The sequence below is a fragment of the Ziziphus jujuba genome, chromosome 9 (assembly GCF_031755915.1).
Source record: "Ziziphus jujuba cultivar Dongzao chromosome 9, ASM3175591v1".
NCBI lineage: Eukaryota > Viridiplantae > Streptophyta > Magnoliopsida > Rosales > Rhamnaceae > Ziziphus > Ziziphus jujuba.
The window spans coordinates 2,997,522-3,009,510 of record NC_083387.1 but is presented as its reverse complement, the minus strand read 5'-3'; the positions used below and the strand labels follow the sequence as shown (position 1 = coordinate 3,009,510).

Genomic DNA, 11,989 nt, shown 5'->3' with positions numbered 1-11,989 from the left:
GTACCTGCTAATTGGAAGTGGGAATGTCTACAATCTCTTTCTTAATCCGTGTGTACAGAGAACAAGACACAGCATCGAGGAGATGGGTGCCGCCTAGGGGGAGAAGAAAAAAAATCACAATGAAAATCACACAAAAAACCAATTTTCTACTCGGCACGCTGCTATTCAATTCCTACCATGACTTTGCATTTAAGTGCCTACGTGGCATATGATGTTTCAAACAATCAATTTTTCTAACTAAATTGTATCTGTGAAACTCTGTGGACAATATATTTTCCCACAAGATTCATCTGGCAATGGTGGGAGCACAAGTGGAATCATCTTTGTTTGACCAACTCTCTTTAACTCCACAAGCTTGGATTGGTCGTTCAATCTGGAGTCCCTCTGTAGCTTCTTTTTCCAACTGTGAACAGTATCTCCCAAATGTCTCCACGTTTACCTGGAGTCTAAAATCAATAGCAAACAAAAACTTCATCTCCAATCTGTTCAGCTCTGCCGTGCTTACTCCTCCGACTTTGGCATAGTACGCATTGTTGAAGAATCTGCAACACCATGTTGCACATTATTGTCAGAATTTCAAGCCAAAAATTAGATAGGGGAAAAACAACTAATTTTGTAGTTAGTTGATTGCCTCTAACCAATTTAACCAACCAAAATGGTTCATCTTTATCAAATACCACCATTAGACTTCATGAATGATTTGCATTAACACAATGGTTTGCAAACCATAATATAAGGGAAAATAGCAAAAAGCTTTTCTGCTCGTAATAGTTAACTGTGCTATTTATCGTTTCAGTGTTTTTCTTTTTTCTGGTTTGATACCTAGTTTTTGTTAATTACGTGAGCCTCAGGTAAGACAGATAACTCAAGAATAACCACATAAACAATTTACTCCAAGTGATAAATCCAAGACTAAATTGGTAGATCATGGAAATACAGTTCTCAGGTTAGTACTTACGCATCATCATTAAACTTTGCAGCTAGCATTATTGTTGTTATTAGAAGCCGATGAACATTTAGAGAAGTTAAATGAACTTCTCTGCGCTGAAGAAACCTGTCCACATAAATGTTTGCAACAATGAAACAGGAAGGGCTGCAACCAGAGTACTTAAAGATGCGATCAATGTATTGCCGAATGCCTAAAGTGGGTGCTCTTAAACCATGAAATATTGTAATTGCATCTTTAATCTGTCTTGCCTCCAATAGCATCTCATTTCGTTGAACAGATCTCTCAAAAAGCGAAGAGATTAGAGACAAAACACGGGGACTTTTTGCAACTCCTTTGCCTAATTCTTTAAGTCCCAAAGAAACGTAAATATCTGATCCTACATTCTCAGTGTCAGCTCCCAGAGTTCCCATGTCAAATCTGCAAAAGCAATTCAAAAATCAACATTATTGCCAAGCCAAGGAGTAAAAATTACAGCCTCTCATGTAAGAGTTAAGATTGGTCTAACCATTTGAATATTACATTACTAGTATGGACAATAGCCTTTAAACACAATTGATCATTCATATTTTGCTTAAGAGATACATCATTTCTTACTAGTTTGAGGTGACCAAATTCTATCCTCACTCTCCGATTCTTTTATTTGTTTTATGTTCAAACATGTTCTAACTTTCATCAAGCAAAACCAACTCTAAAAGTTGGGGCATAGGGACAGTTAATATGACAAGATAAAGGATTCCATCTCATCCCAAGAGAAAGGGATTCCATCTCCTCTCACACTATGTATACTAACACGCACCGACTTTTAAAATGGTTCAGCTTAACACCATAAATTCTCTTCATTTTGCACGGTTCTAAGTTCAAAGAAGCCCCAAATTAATGGAGATGCTTCTACTTCACTTTTTTCTAAAGCAGGAAAATTAGCAGTAGGCGAAAGATATATCCAACTTTGTTTAAACTGATAACAATCATTAAATGTCCAAAAACACTAGCCCAACAAAATCCCAGAAAAACTAAAATATTCAATCTTGTTAACGAAATACATCAGACAAAAAAAAAAAAAAAGAACCAAGTAATTCAACAAAATAAGCGAAGCCCATCAATCAAATCCTATAAACAAACATAAAAAGAAGCACTTTTCACCAAATCCCAACACAGAAGATGCAAGATCTAAGTTAAAAGTCCAATAAATGAAACGAAAATATTGTCGCGGAGCTAAATGATAATGATGGAGGTACAAAGAGAACAGCAACAAACACATCAAGAAGATTCTAAAAGAGGGAGTAAATAACTTACGGAGATTCTTCAAGGAGAAATCTCTATTACATCCGTACTTGGTTGCTACCTCAGCATAAAGATAAGCAATGGGCACGAAGAAGATACAGCGGAAGAAAAAGATATCAGAAGCATCTTATTCTAATGAAGTTTGGCATTCTTTCTTCCTCTGCCATATCTCTTTTCTGCACAGTTTTGGCAGAGAGAGAGAGAGATTTGGTTTTCTTTATTTAATTTATTATTCCAGTCAGTCACAGTTGCGGTGCTTCTCTTTTTATCCCTCTCTGCCCCCCACCGCTTCTTCACGCGGAAGCTCTCGTTTCTTCACAAGCAACACTCTCTCTCTCTCTCTCTCTCTCTCTCTCTCTCTTTCAACTTCACTTTGAAGATAGTGTCGGTAACATTTAACCACTGTTTAAGGAGCATAAGATGGTGGGCAAGATTTCGCATTCTTGCCAAAAAAAATAATAAAAATATTACCAAAAATAATTATATAATTTTTGGTTTCATTTCTCTGGAAATAAATGGCCTTATTTTCATTGTATAAATTTGGTAAAATGGTTCTGCAAATTTAAAAACAACCGTGTACAGAATCCTCAAAAAAAAAATTATCGCATAAGAAATGTTTTGGTTTTACATTTCGTTTTTTGAACCTTTTTGGAATTTGAAATTCTCATTTTATTGATACTCATAATAATATTTGTATATTATCAGTCATAAATTTTTCTTCAGATCGGATTCAAAATTTTCAAAATAAAATAAAATAAATAAATATTGTTATTATAATTGGTATGTAAAAAAATATACGAAATTACGCCGCAAGATAAGCCAGTATTAGTGGTGGGTCACTTGTAATAATAACGATTGATTAAAAGACATTATGATGTGGGATTCCATTATTCATTTTCCTTTCTTTAATTCTTTAGTCTTAAAATACTTATTATTCTATATGCTTTGCTTTTGTGGTGCACAACTACTTTCCTTTCTTCATCGTCATCTTCTCCTGGTTGGACTACTCTAACTCTCTTCACTTAATCCTTGTGTTATTTTCGCCACAAATTGTTTAAGGTCAATTATTGGCTGAGATTTCACTGCCACTTTGTGAGTATTCTTTTCCTGTCAACTTCATTAGCAAAATTATTATTAGCGCTTAAAAAAAACACGAATTGGAAGTGCATGAGTCAATGTCATTTGTTCCAGTCTTTTTTATTTGCACCACGGACGACAGAATCTCGAGGCCAAATGCTTCTTTTACTGTTTTACAATTTACACCGCACATGACCGAGACTTGTATATATATATATATATATATCTATATGTTTTATCATCAAAAATTATGTTGGTAGTTGCTAATTTTTTCCATGTAATTATTATTTTCCATAAATAAATAAATATATTATTATAATGCATTGGATTGGAAAAAGGAGACAAGTGAACCAACAAGTTTAATAGAAATGCTGGCATGTACATTGGCTCAAATACATTTAATATATCCACCGATCTACCTAACTTTTGCTTATGTATACGACAGCTGGCAAAGTGTGAGTTTCGACGACATTCAATAATAAGATTATTAACTACTTTATTAATCTTAATTACGGTTGGTATGCTTCTCATTAAGTAACACCCAATAAGAAGAGTTGAGAGGCATCGTCACCTTCCAGAGTCCAGTTTAATGGGCCATCCTCCACATCTTTATGTTTTATATGCATATATTCCACAAGGAAAAGAACAAAAATGTTATATATGTGTATGCTTTGAATTCTTTCTGTTATATATAATGTTCTATAAAATGTTCTATAAATTTCGGAGATATTATTAATCAGCGAATTAAATGGGAGTAAATGAATATAATCAAACTCACATTAAATACTAATAAAGTCAAATCTCGGATGATTGATCTTAAAACCTCTTCAACAGGTTTCTAAAGGTTTTAATTTCTTTGCTTAGTTATAGTTAATTTGGATAACTCTATTAAGGCCCTGTAAATTGAAATTTTTAAATTTGATTTTTCAAATTTAAAATGGCAAATTCATTATTTTATATAACATTTTTAATACACATTACACATATTGATGAAAAATGAATATTAATTTTTTTTTTTTGACAATGAAAAAAAAAATTGACAAAAAGCACTATTGAAATTGAATAAAAAATCGAACTCTTTATTATAGAAGATTCTCTAAAAATTTTTACTTAAAGATTGTATGCTTATAAACTAAAGAGTATCATCAGAGATGCTGTTATACACTGTTGGCATAAATGCATGCACATATATGTAGAACAATTTTTCATTTATTTGTTTGTTTGTTCATTTTTTTTATTAGGCATATGTTAACTATTTTCTCTATGCATTCCGTACTTTAAATGTATAAATACACAATAAAAAAAGAAACTTGATCGAAATCAATTATTTATACTGTTAATTTCAACAGTTTCAACCTTTCGGTAGCCAAATATTTAAATAAACAGATAGGCCAATGAAATTTGTGATAGTCAACGAACAAATTATGATAAAATGAAGATAAGATACATATGTTTGAAAACATATATATATATATATATATATTGAAACAGACAAACCTCTTTTCAAACATATGTATATATGTATATATATATTTTATATATTTAATTACCCAGGTTAATTTATCTAATTAAAAAAAATAACGCAAAGATAATGTTAAACAAAATTTTTATATTTTTGAGAAAGAGGCAATTGATCCATATAGATAGTAAGGCTTAAGATTATCAAATTGGGCATGGCCCAACTATGCGGCCATAAGGCCCAATCTGCTTCAAGTCAAGAGTAAAAAAGGCGCAACAAATTAGACCAACGATGTGAATAATGTCTAAAACTGGGGGCAATGTAGTCATTATAGAACAAAGAAGAGCGTAAAATCCAAGGTTGGCTCTCAATGTTTTTAAGTTCAAGATTCAGAGCTTCATGATTTCCCTCCAATAACCGCACGCTTCCCTTTTTTTTTTTCATTTGATTTCTCTTTTTTCTTCTGGATCACCAGTCTGATGATGATTGCTCTGCGCCGCGCACAATAAACCCCTTTGGATTCCTTGAAAATTCTTCTTCTTCTTCTTTCTTTCTCGGAGGTAAATATTCCCGTACCTTTTCTTATCCTTCTCTCTCTCTTTCTCTTTCCAATTTCTAGGGTTTTGCGCTTCTCTGTTTGCTTCTCGCGATAGTTTCTACTCCATTTCACTTCAGGTGCTGAATATGCTTGTATAGATGCTTTTCGCATTTTCTTTGCTTTTTGCTGCCCATTTAGTGTTTGTTAAAATGTAGCAAAGAACTGATCTTATTGGCAGGTCTGTTGATAGAATTTGTTTGACTAGATTCCCGGTTTAATTTATTTGTCTTCTGTTTCAAATACATTTTTCTTGTTGTTGTTGTTGTTGTTGTTGTTGTTGTTATTTTTGGATGGAGAGGTTGGTTATGTAATTTCTTTAATGACATATTTGTATGCTTGGAGTGTTCTCTCATTATAGGTTGAACCGAAGTCTGGATCTGTGTGATTTTTCCAAATTATAAGTAGCGGTAGCTTTCTATCTCTTGGACCTATTAATTGACTATACTTTCGACATAGAAGAAATCACTTCCTTGTTTGGATATTCAGAAGATGTTGTCGGGTGAAAGTTTTGAAATTTGAAATTTAATATTTTATTTTATCCCTTAAGAGAATAATGAGTTTTTTGGCTTCTAGTTGAGACAGTAAGGACTCTCCCTCTCTCTCACTTGACTTAAGATTGAGCTATCTTTTAGTGCATTTTTAGCCCCTAAAATGTTTCTTCTTTTGTTGAAAAATAACAGGTTGATGTTCTTACCATAAAACGATGCTTAATTTAGCATTAGTTACTATGGATGGAGTGAATTTGTTTTGTGATATTATTGCTTACTTGTCTCCACTATTGTGGAGCTAAGTTGATTATATTTATTATCTTTTGAAACTTTGCACAAGAAAACAATATATATATATATATATATTATTTTTTTTCCTTTCTATAAACTGCTTTATTGATTCGTTATTCTTTCTTTTCTCTAATGCATGGACGTGCCTTTCTTTTTCTTGCCTTTCGCCTGGCAACAGATGTGTGTAATATGCACAAGTTTGTTGTCAGTAATTTATTTGCTATATTGGCTTTCAGTTTTAAGTAGACGTATGAAAGTGGCTGACCACTTTTTTAGCAGTTTCTAATGTTCCTATTTAAATCTTAAAATTTCTATTGTTGTAGTAAAAAACTGTGTGGATAATGATGATTGGTCAAGAATCTTTTGGATTTTCTTGTCAGAAGTTTCTAATATTATATGGATGGTTCAGGTCACACTGACATGGATTCTATGGCACAAACTTTCAATCACCGCTTGACATCGATCAAATTATGGCCTCCTAGTCAGAGTACCAGGCTACTGCTTGTAGAAAGAATGACCAAGAATCTCATAACTCCATCTATTTTCTCGAGAAAGTATGGCCTGCTGAGTAAAGAAGAGGCCGAGGAGGATGCCAAGCAAATAGAAGAAATTGCTTTTGCAAATGCAAATCAACACTTTGAGAAGGAACCGGATGGTGATGGAGGTTCTGCAGTGCAAATATATGCCAAAGAATCAAGTAGGCTTATGCTGGAAGTTTTAAAAAGGGGCCCTAGAACTAAGGAGGATGGAGAGATAATATCTGACATGCTCACTACTGGCCATGAGACAGTCTTTGATATATCTGGTGGTCGCCGGTCGTTTCTTGATGCAGAGGAGGCTGAGGAGCTTTTGGAACCCCTTAAAGAGCAAGGGAAGTCATATACTAAGATATGCTTCAGCAATAGAAGCTTTGGTTTGGATGCAGCTCGTGTTGCTGAACCCATCTTAGCATCCATAAATGATCAATTGGTGGAAGTGGACCTATCAGATTTTGTTGCGGGAAGACCAGAAGCAGAAGCTCTTGAGGTCATGAATATATTTTCTTCTGCTCTGGAAGGATGTGTTTTGAGGTATCTGAACCTGTCAAACAATGCCATGGGTGAGAAGGGTGTTAGAGCATTTGGATCACTCTTGAGATCGCAGAAAAATTTGGAGGAACTTTATTTGATGAATGATGGTATCTCTGAGGAAGCTGCAAGAGCAGTTGCTGAGCTAATTCCATCGACTGAGAAACTTAGGGTCCTTCAATTTCACAATAACATGACAGGAGATGAAGGAGCAATTGCTATTTCAGATATTGTGAAACGGTCACCTGTTTTGGAGGATTTCCGGTGTTCTTCTACTAGGGTAGGCTTGGAAGGGGGTATAGCGCTAGCTGAAGCACTGGGGACCTGTTCCCGTTTGAAGAAGCTTGATTTGCGTGACAATATGTTTGGTGTAGAAGCTGGAGTGGCTCTGAGTAAAGCTCTGTCTGCCTTTTCAGATCTTACTGAAATTTACGTTAGTTATCTTAACTTAGAGGATGCAGGTGCAGAAGCCCTTGCCAATGCTCTAAAGGAGTATGCACCTTCACTTGAAGTTTTGGACATTGCTGGTAATGACATCACAGCCAAATCTGCTGCTTCCTTAGCAGCCTGTATTGCTGCAAAACAATTTCTTACCAGGTTAATTTTGGCGGAGAATGAACTGAAGGATGAAGGTGCAATTCTCATCGCCAAAGCATTGGAGGAGGGTCATGGACAGTTAAATGAGGTTGATGTCAGCACAAATTTAATTAGAAGGGCTGGTGCAAGGGTTTTGGCTCAAGTTGTTGTGCGGAAGCCTGGATTTAAATTGCTAAATATTAATGGTAATTACATATCCGATGAAGGGATTGATGAAGTGAAGGATATTTTCAAGAATTTTCCAGGTATTCTTGGGCCATTGGATGAGAATGACCCCGAAGGGGAAGATATAGATGAAGATGCTGAAGAGGAGCGTGCTGATAACGATGATGAATTAGAATCAAGACTCAAAGGTCTTGAGATCAAACATGAGGAAATTAATTTAAACGTTTAGTTGCTGTATAACATAACACTATTGCAAAAATGTGTTAGAACAGTCTGAATATTCTGTTGCATTAAGATCATTGAAAACAATTGGCAGCTTGTGCTAATTTCAGCTCATATTATTATTATTATCCTGCTTTGTGGTCAACCCATTTAATCCCCGATAAAGCTGGATCAAGTTCAATGCTTTACTTAACAATCCCCGAGTTGCTACGACTTCTCAGCTGGTGAACTCAAAGAGATGTGATGATCATTTCTCTTTTTGCTTTTTCTGTTCTTTAAGAAAGTAACTTTTAATGGATAGATATTAATACATAGATCATCCCCAAGACCAAACAAACATGTAACATACGAAAACCCAAATACAAGAAAGGATAAGAATGGTCGACTCGTAGTTATGTGAAATGGATATATGGATTGAAAAATCACTTGATTCTTGAATGATTAGGCAGCAACTGGAACTTTAAGGGACTCTAGTATCTTGTTATCCAAGTCAAATTGAATGGCCTTCTTGTCCCTTCCAATCTTTACGTACTCGCCAAACCGCTCCTTAAGATCTTCAGGAAGATTTGTTTTAGCTTGCCATCCTAAAATATCCTTGGCAGCTCTTGGTTCTGCGTAGAAATGCTGCGCGGTACACAAATTAATCTAATGGCAAAATTACCGACACTACAACACATGAAAATAGAACCCAAAATAAAGTAAATGGTACCCTTAATAGCAAACAATCTGCTACTGAGTTAGTACCAGAAATCCCGACCCTATATTTGGGTTAGGAGATTTCTCAATGCCAAGTGCCTACACTTTGCTTGCAAGAAAAAAATTTATTACCATGTTGCGGAAAGGAAAAGCTTTCTTTGCATCTTTGCCGATAACTTTTGGATCATAATGCACTATGTTAACAGGGCGACCAGCAACTTGAGCACAAAGTCTAGCTATTCCATCCAAAGTCACAGCGCGGTCGCTTACACAGTTGAAAATATTGCGACTTGCTGCATCTGGCTTCTCCACGGCTAGAGTAAGCATAGAGGACAAGTCCCTTACATGAGAGATGTTTGTCAGCTGCAACCCAGAACCTGGGATTGGAACTGGTCTGTCTCTTACAATTCCTGTTCAGAGTATACCACTAGGATATAAGAAACATTATGTAAAAGGAACTATTATCTTTAGATTTCAGATTGATCTTCTTACGATCAAAGAACCACTCCTCACAATCTTTATTGTTGCCAGATCCAATCATGTATTGCGGACGAAAGATTGCCCATGAACTGAATATCTCAGCAATATACTCCTCGACTCCAACATGACTAGCATCAGCCTTCACAACATCCTGTAGTACTCCAAATTTTAGTTTACCAAAGCAATTCAGCCTTTTAATAGTTCTATCTTCTTAATGGAATTGTAAACAAAAATAATACCCCTTCAACATGAGGAGGCTCATCAGTGGGCTTATATATTCCTGCACTGCTGATGTACAAGAATTGCTTTACTCCGGAGCTCTTGGCCCAATCTGCCACAGGCCTATTGTTGAAAAGACAAATATTAGAATGAATTGTTGTGCTGAAGAAAATGGGGCATCAAAGATTGAGACATGTAAACTTTGTATAAAATTTTGGATACAGAATCCTGAGGCGATATACTACTCCTCAAGCACTCAAGATTAAGATCCCCATAACCCATTATTTAATTTCTCATTGTGCAATTAACTTCATCAACCACTTCAGAATTATATCATATACATTATCTTCTAGTTAGGCATTATCTATAAGATATCCAGAGCAATAATTCCAAATTGAAATTCAGAGAGCTGGAAATTCAGCCTACTAATTACTAGACCTTAAATTGTGCACAAAGTCAAAGCCTCTGATCATTTCTAAAGAACCGTTACCTTCTACAAGAAATCAAAGTTATCAAAATATCCACACAGCAATTTTATGCAAAATACATACGCATAGAAAAGTAGTACAAATTTGCAAAAAAAATTCGAAGCATCATTACTTTACAGTGTCCAAATCCTTGCCATTGTTATCCAATACCACATCAAATGTTGCTCCTCCCACAACCTTCCCAACATCCACAGGCTCTCCCCACACAGTTTGGCCACCAGCACTCACAATTTCCTAGAAATGTTTAAAAATTTTGATCAAAATTTTCTTCTCAAATTTGCAAAAAAATTGAGTATACATTTAAAATATGTCTTAACTGAGAATCTATTAAATGGGGGTTTCTTCATCTTGTCGGAGCTTTCTTCACCAACAGTCAGTATAGTGACCTGATGACCAGAACCCAGAAGCTCTTTTGCGAAGTAGAATCCAATTACTGCATGCCCACCACTGTTGGTATTCACTATGAGGACATTTTTCTTCTCTGCAGCAAAGACCTTGACACTCAAGGAACAGGGATTAAAGCGCCTAGAACTCTTGTGGTTCGTGACGAAAGAAGGAGAAATGGAGAGAGAGGAAGACAAAGCAGCGGAGGAGGAAGAGGAGAGGGAGAGACGTGGATGAGGAAAGAGAGAAGGCTGAAGAAAGTTGGAGTTGGAGGATGGAGAGGAGAAGAGCACAGAGGATGAGGAAGCAAGAGTGGCCATTGACTACTGTTTTGAGCCCAATTGCATGAGAACCAGCAGTTTCTGGTACAAGATAAAGGTATTGATCGGCCCTTAGGGACAAAAAAGGCCCCAAAAAAACGAAAAAAAAAAAAAAAAAAACTAAAATGTAAGTTTTATTTTGATAAGTTTATATATGTGGTAAACTTCCTTGTCAACAAAAAATTAAAGTTACCTGAAAGAACTGGTGTTTTGCCATAATTTTCAACTTAAAATCCTTGTGTCTTTCTTTTTTCTCTAAGAAGTAGCTTTAATTTACTTTTAATTACTTTGGCTGCTAAATCTGAGATTAATAGTTATTTGTCAAATTCCTTTTATAAAGAGAATGATTAAATTTAAACTTCAATATTTAAAATGTATTTTTGATTTTGAAATGGAAAACTATTTGATTTACTTGTTTTTATAAAATAGAAAATCAAAAACTATGGGCTTGTTAGACCATATATTTTTAAAACAGTTTTCTGTTCTGTAAAACAGAAAATTATTTTCAAAACAAAAAATATGTGTTTGGCCATCAATTTTCAAAAACAGTTTTAGAAAACAAATGAAAAAAATAAAATTTAGAAAATAATAAAATTATATTTTCACCTATTTTGAAAATAATAAAATATATATTATTTTAATTTGTTTTCTTCATCATTTTTCTTTAGTTGGTGTTTTTCTATTTTATAGAGAAAAAATTATAAAAAAAAATATTATTTCAATTATTCAGAATATCTTAAAGAAAAAAAGTTGTAGAGAGAAAAAAAATAGAATATTATACCTTGATAAATATATCCAATTAAATTTTCTTATTCTTTTATTTTATCTTCTTTTTTTTAAATTTTTTTTTAATAGAACAACTTAAAAAAATAGTTATTCTTCTTTTTTTTTTTTTAATCCTTTATAAGTTGCATTAATTATTTTTTTTATTTTTCTTTCCTTCGTTATATACTTAGTAGTTTTTTATTTTTTTATCTTACTTCTTTTTCAATTTTTTTAGAGCAAATATTTCTTATATTAATTATTTATTTTGCTATTTTGTTCTTTTTTCTTATTTTCTGTTTGTTCCTTATCAAATATTTTCTCTCTCTCTCTCTCTCCCTCTCTCTCTCTCTTTTCTATTTTGTTCTTTTTCCTAATTTTCGGTTATTCCTTTATTCCATTATTTTTTTCTTATTTTCCATTTCTATTAGATATTTTTTTTAATT

General features: G+C 34.0%; 3 protein-coding genes across 4 annotated transcripts; 1 reads left to right on the top strand and 2 right to left on the bottom strand.

Moving 5' to 3' along the window:
* Positions 1-159: 159 nt before the first annotated feature.
* Positions 160-2,602, bottom strand: LOC107426434 (cyclin-P3-1). Its single transcript, XM_016036624.4, has 3 exons — positions 2,243-2,602; positions 959-1,366; positions 160-542 (listed from the first exon to the last, which is right to left on the bottom strand). Exons 2-3 carry the CDS (start codon positions 1,357-1,359, stop codon positions 287-289), a joined length of 657 nt encoding a protein of 218 aa, XP_015892110.2. The 5' UTR covers positions 1,360-1,366; positions 2,243-2,602; the 3' UTR covers positions 160-286.
* A 2,531-nt stretch (positions 2,603-5,133) lies between these two features.
* Positions 5,134-8,322, top strand: LOC107426431 (RAN GTPase-activating protein 1). 2 transcript variants are annotated; one of them, XM_016036621.4, is made up of 2 exons: positions 5,134-5,441; positions 6,553-8,322. In XM_016036621.4, the coding sequence occupies exon 2, from the start codon at positions 6,564-6,566 to the stop codon at positions 8,199-8,201; it is 1,638 nt and encodes a 545-aa protein (XP_015892107.3). In that variant the 5' UTR covers positions 5,134-5,441; positions 6,553-6,563; the 3' UTR covers positions 8,202-8,322. The 2 variants fall into 2 exon arrangements, with proteins under 2 accessions (XP_015892107.3, XP_015892105.3); XM_016036619.4 differs by having other exon boundaries at positions 5,135-5,326.
* A 97-nt stretch (positions 8,323-8,419) lies between these two features.
* LOC107426432 (chloroplast stem-loop binding protein of 41 kDa a, chloroplastic) lies at positions 8,420-10,845 on the bottom strand. Its single transcript, XM_016036622.4, has 6 exons — positions 10,395-10,845; positions 10,190-10,311; positions 9,610-9,712; positions 9,383-9,521; positions 9,023-9,300; positions 8,420-8,818 (listed from the first exon to the last, which is right to left on the bottom strand). The coding sequence occupies exons 1-6, from the start codon at positions 10,779-10,781 to the stop codon at positions 8,636-8,638; spliced, it is 1,212 nt and encodes a 403-aa protein (XP_015892108.3). The 5' UTR covers positions 10,782-10,845; the 3' UTR covers positions 8,420-8,635.
* Between the last annotated feature and the right edge of the window lie 1,144 nt (positions 10,846-11,989).

Excerpts from the sequence above, each read along its gene's own strand:
- LOC107426434 (XM_016036624.4), bottom strand. The coding sequence starts at position 1,359 with ATGGGAACTCTGGGAGCTGACACTGAGAATGTAGGATCAGATATTTAC. Across the intron at positions 543-958 it reads GCAAAGTTTAATGATGATGC|ATTCTTCAACAATGCGTACT; the intron begins GTAAGTACTAAC and ends ATGGTGTTGCAG.
- LOC107426431 (XM_016036621.4), top strand. The coding sequence starts at position 6,564 with ATGGATTCTATGGCACAAACTTTCAATCACCGCTTGACATCGATCAAA.
- LOC107426432 (XM_016036622.4), bottom strand. The coding sequence starts at position 10,781 with ATGGCCACTCTTGCTTCCTCATCCTCTGTGCTCTTCTCCTCTCCATCC. Across the intron at positions 9,713-10,189 it reads AAGGATTTGGACACTGTAAA|GCCTGTGGCAGATTGGGCCA; the intron begins GTAATGATGCTT and ends TTTCAACAATAG. Across the intron at positions 9,301-9,382 it reads TGAGGAGTGGTTCTTTGATC|GAATTGTAAGAGACAGACCA; the intron begins GTAAGAAGATCA and ends TACTCTGAACAG.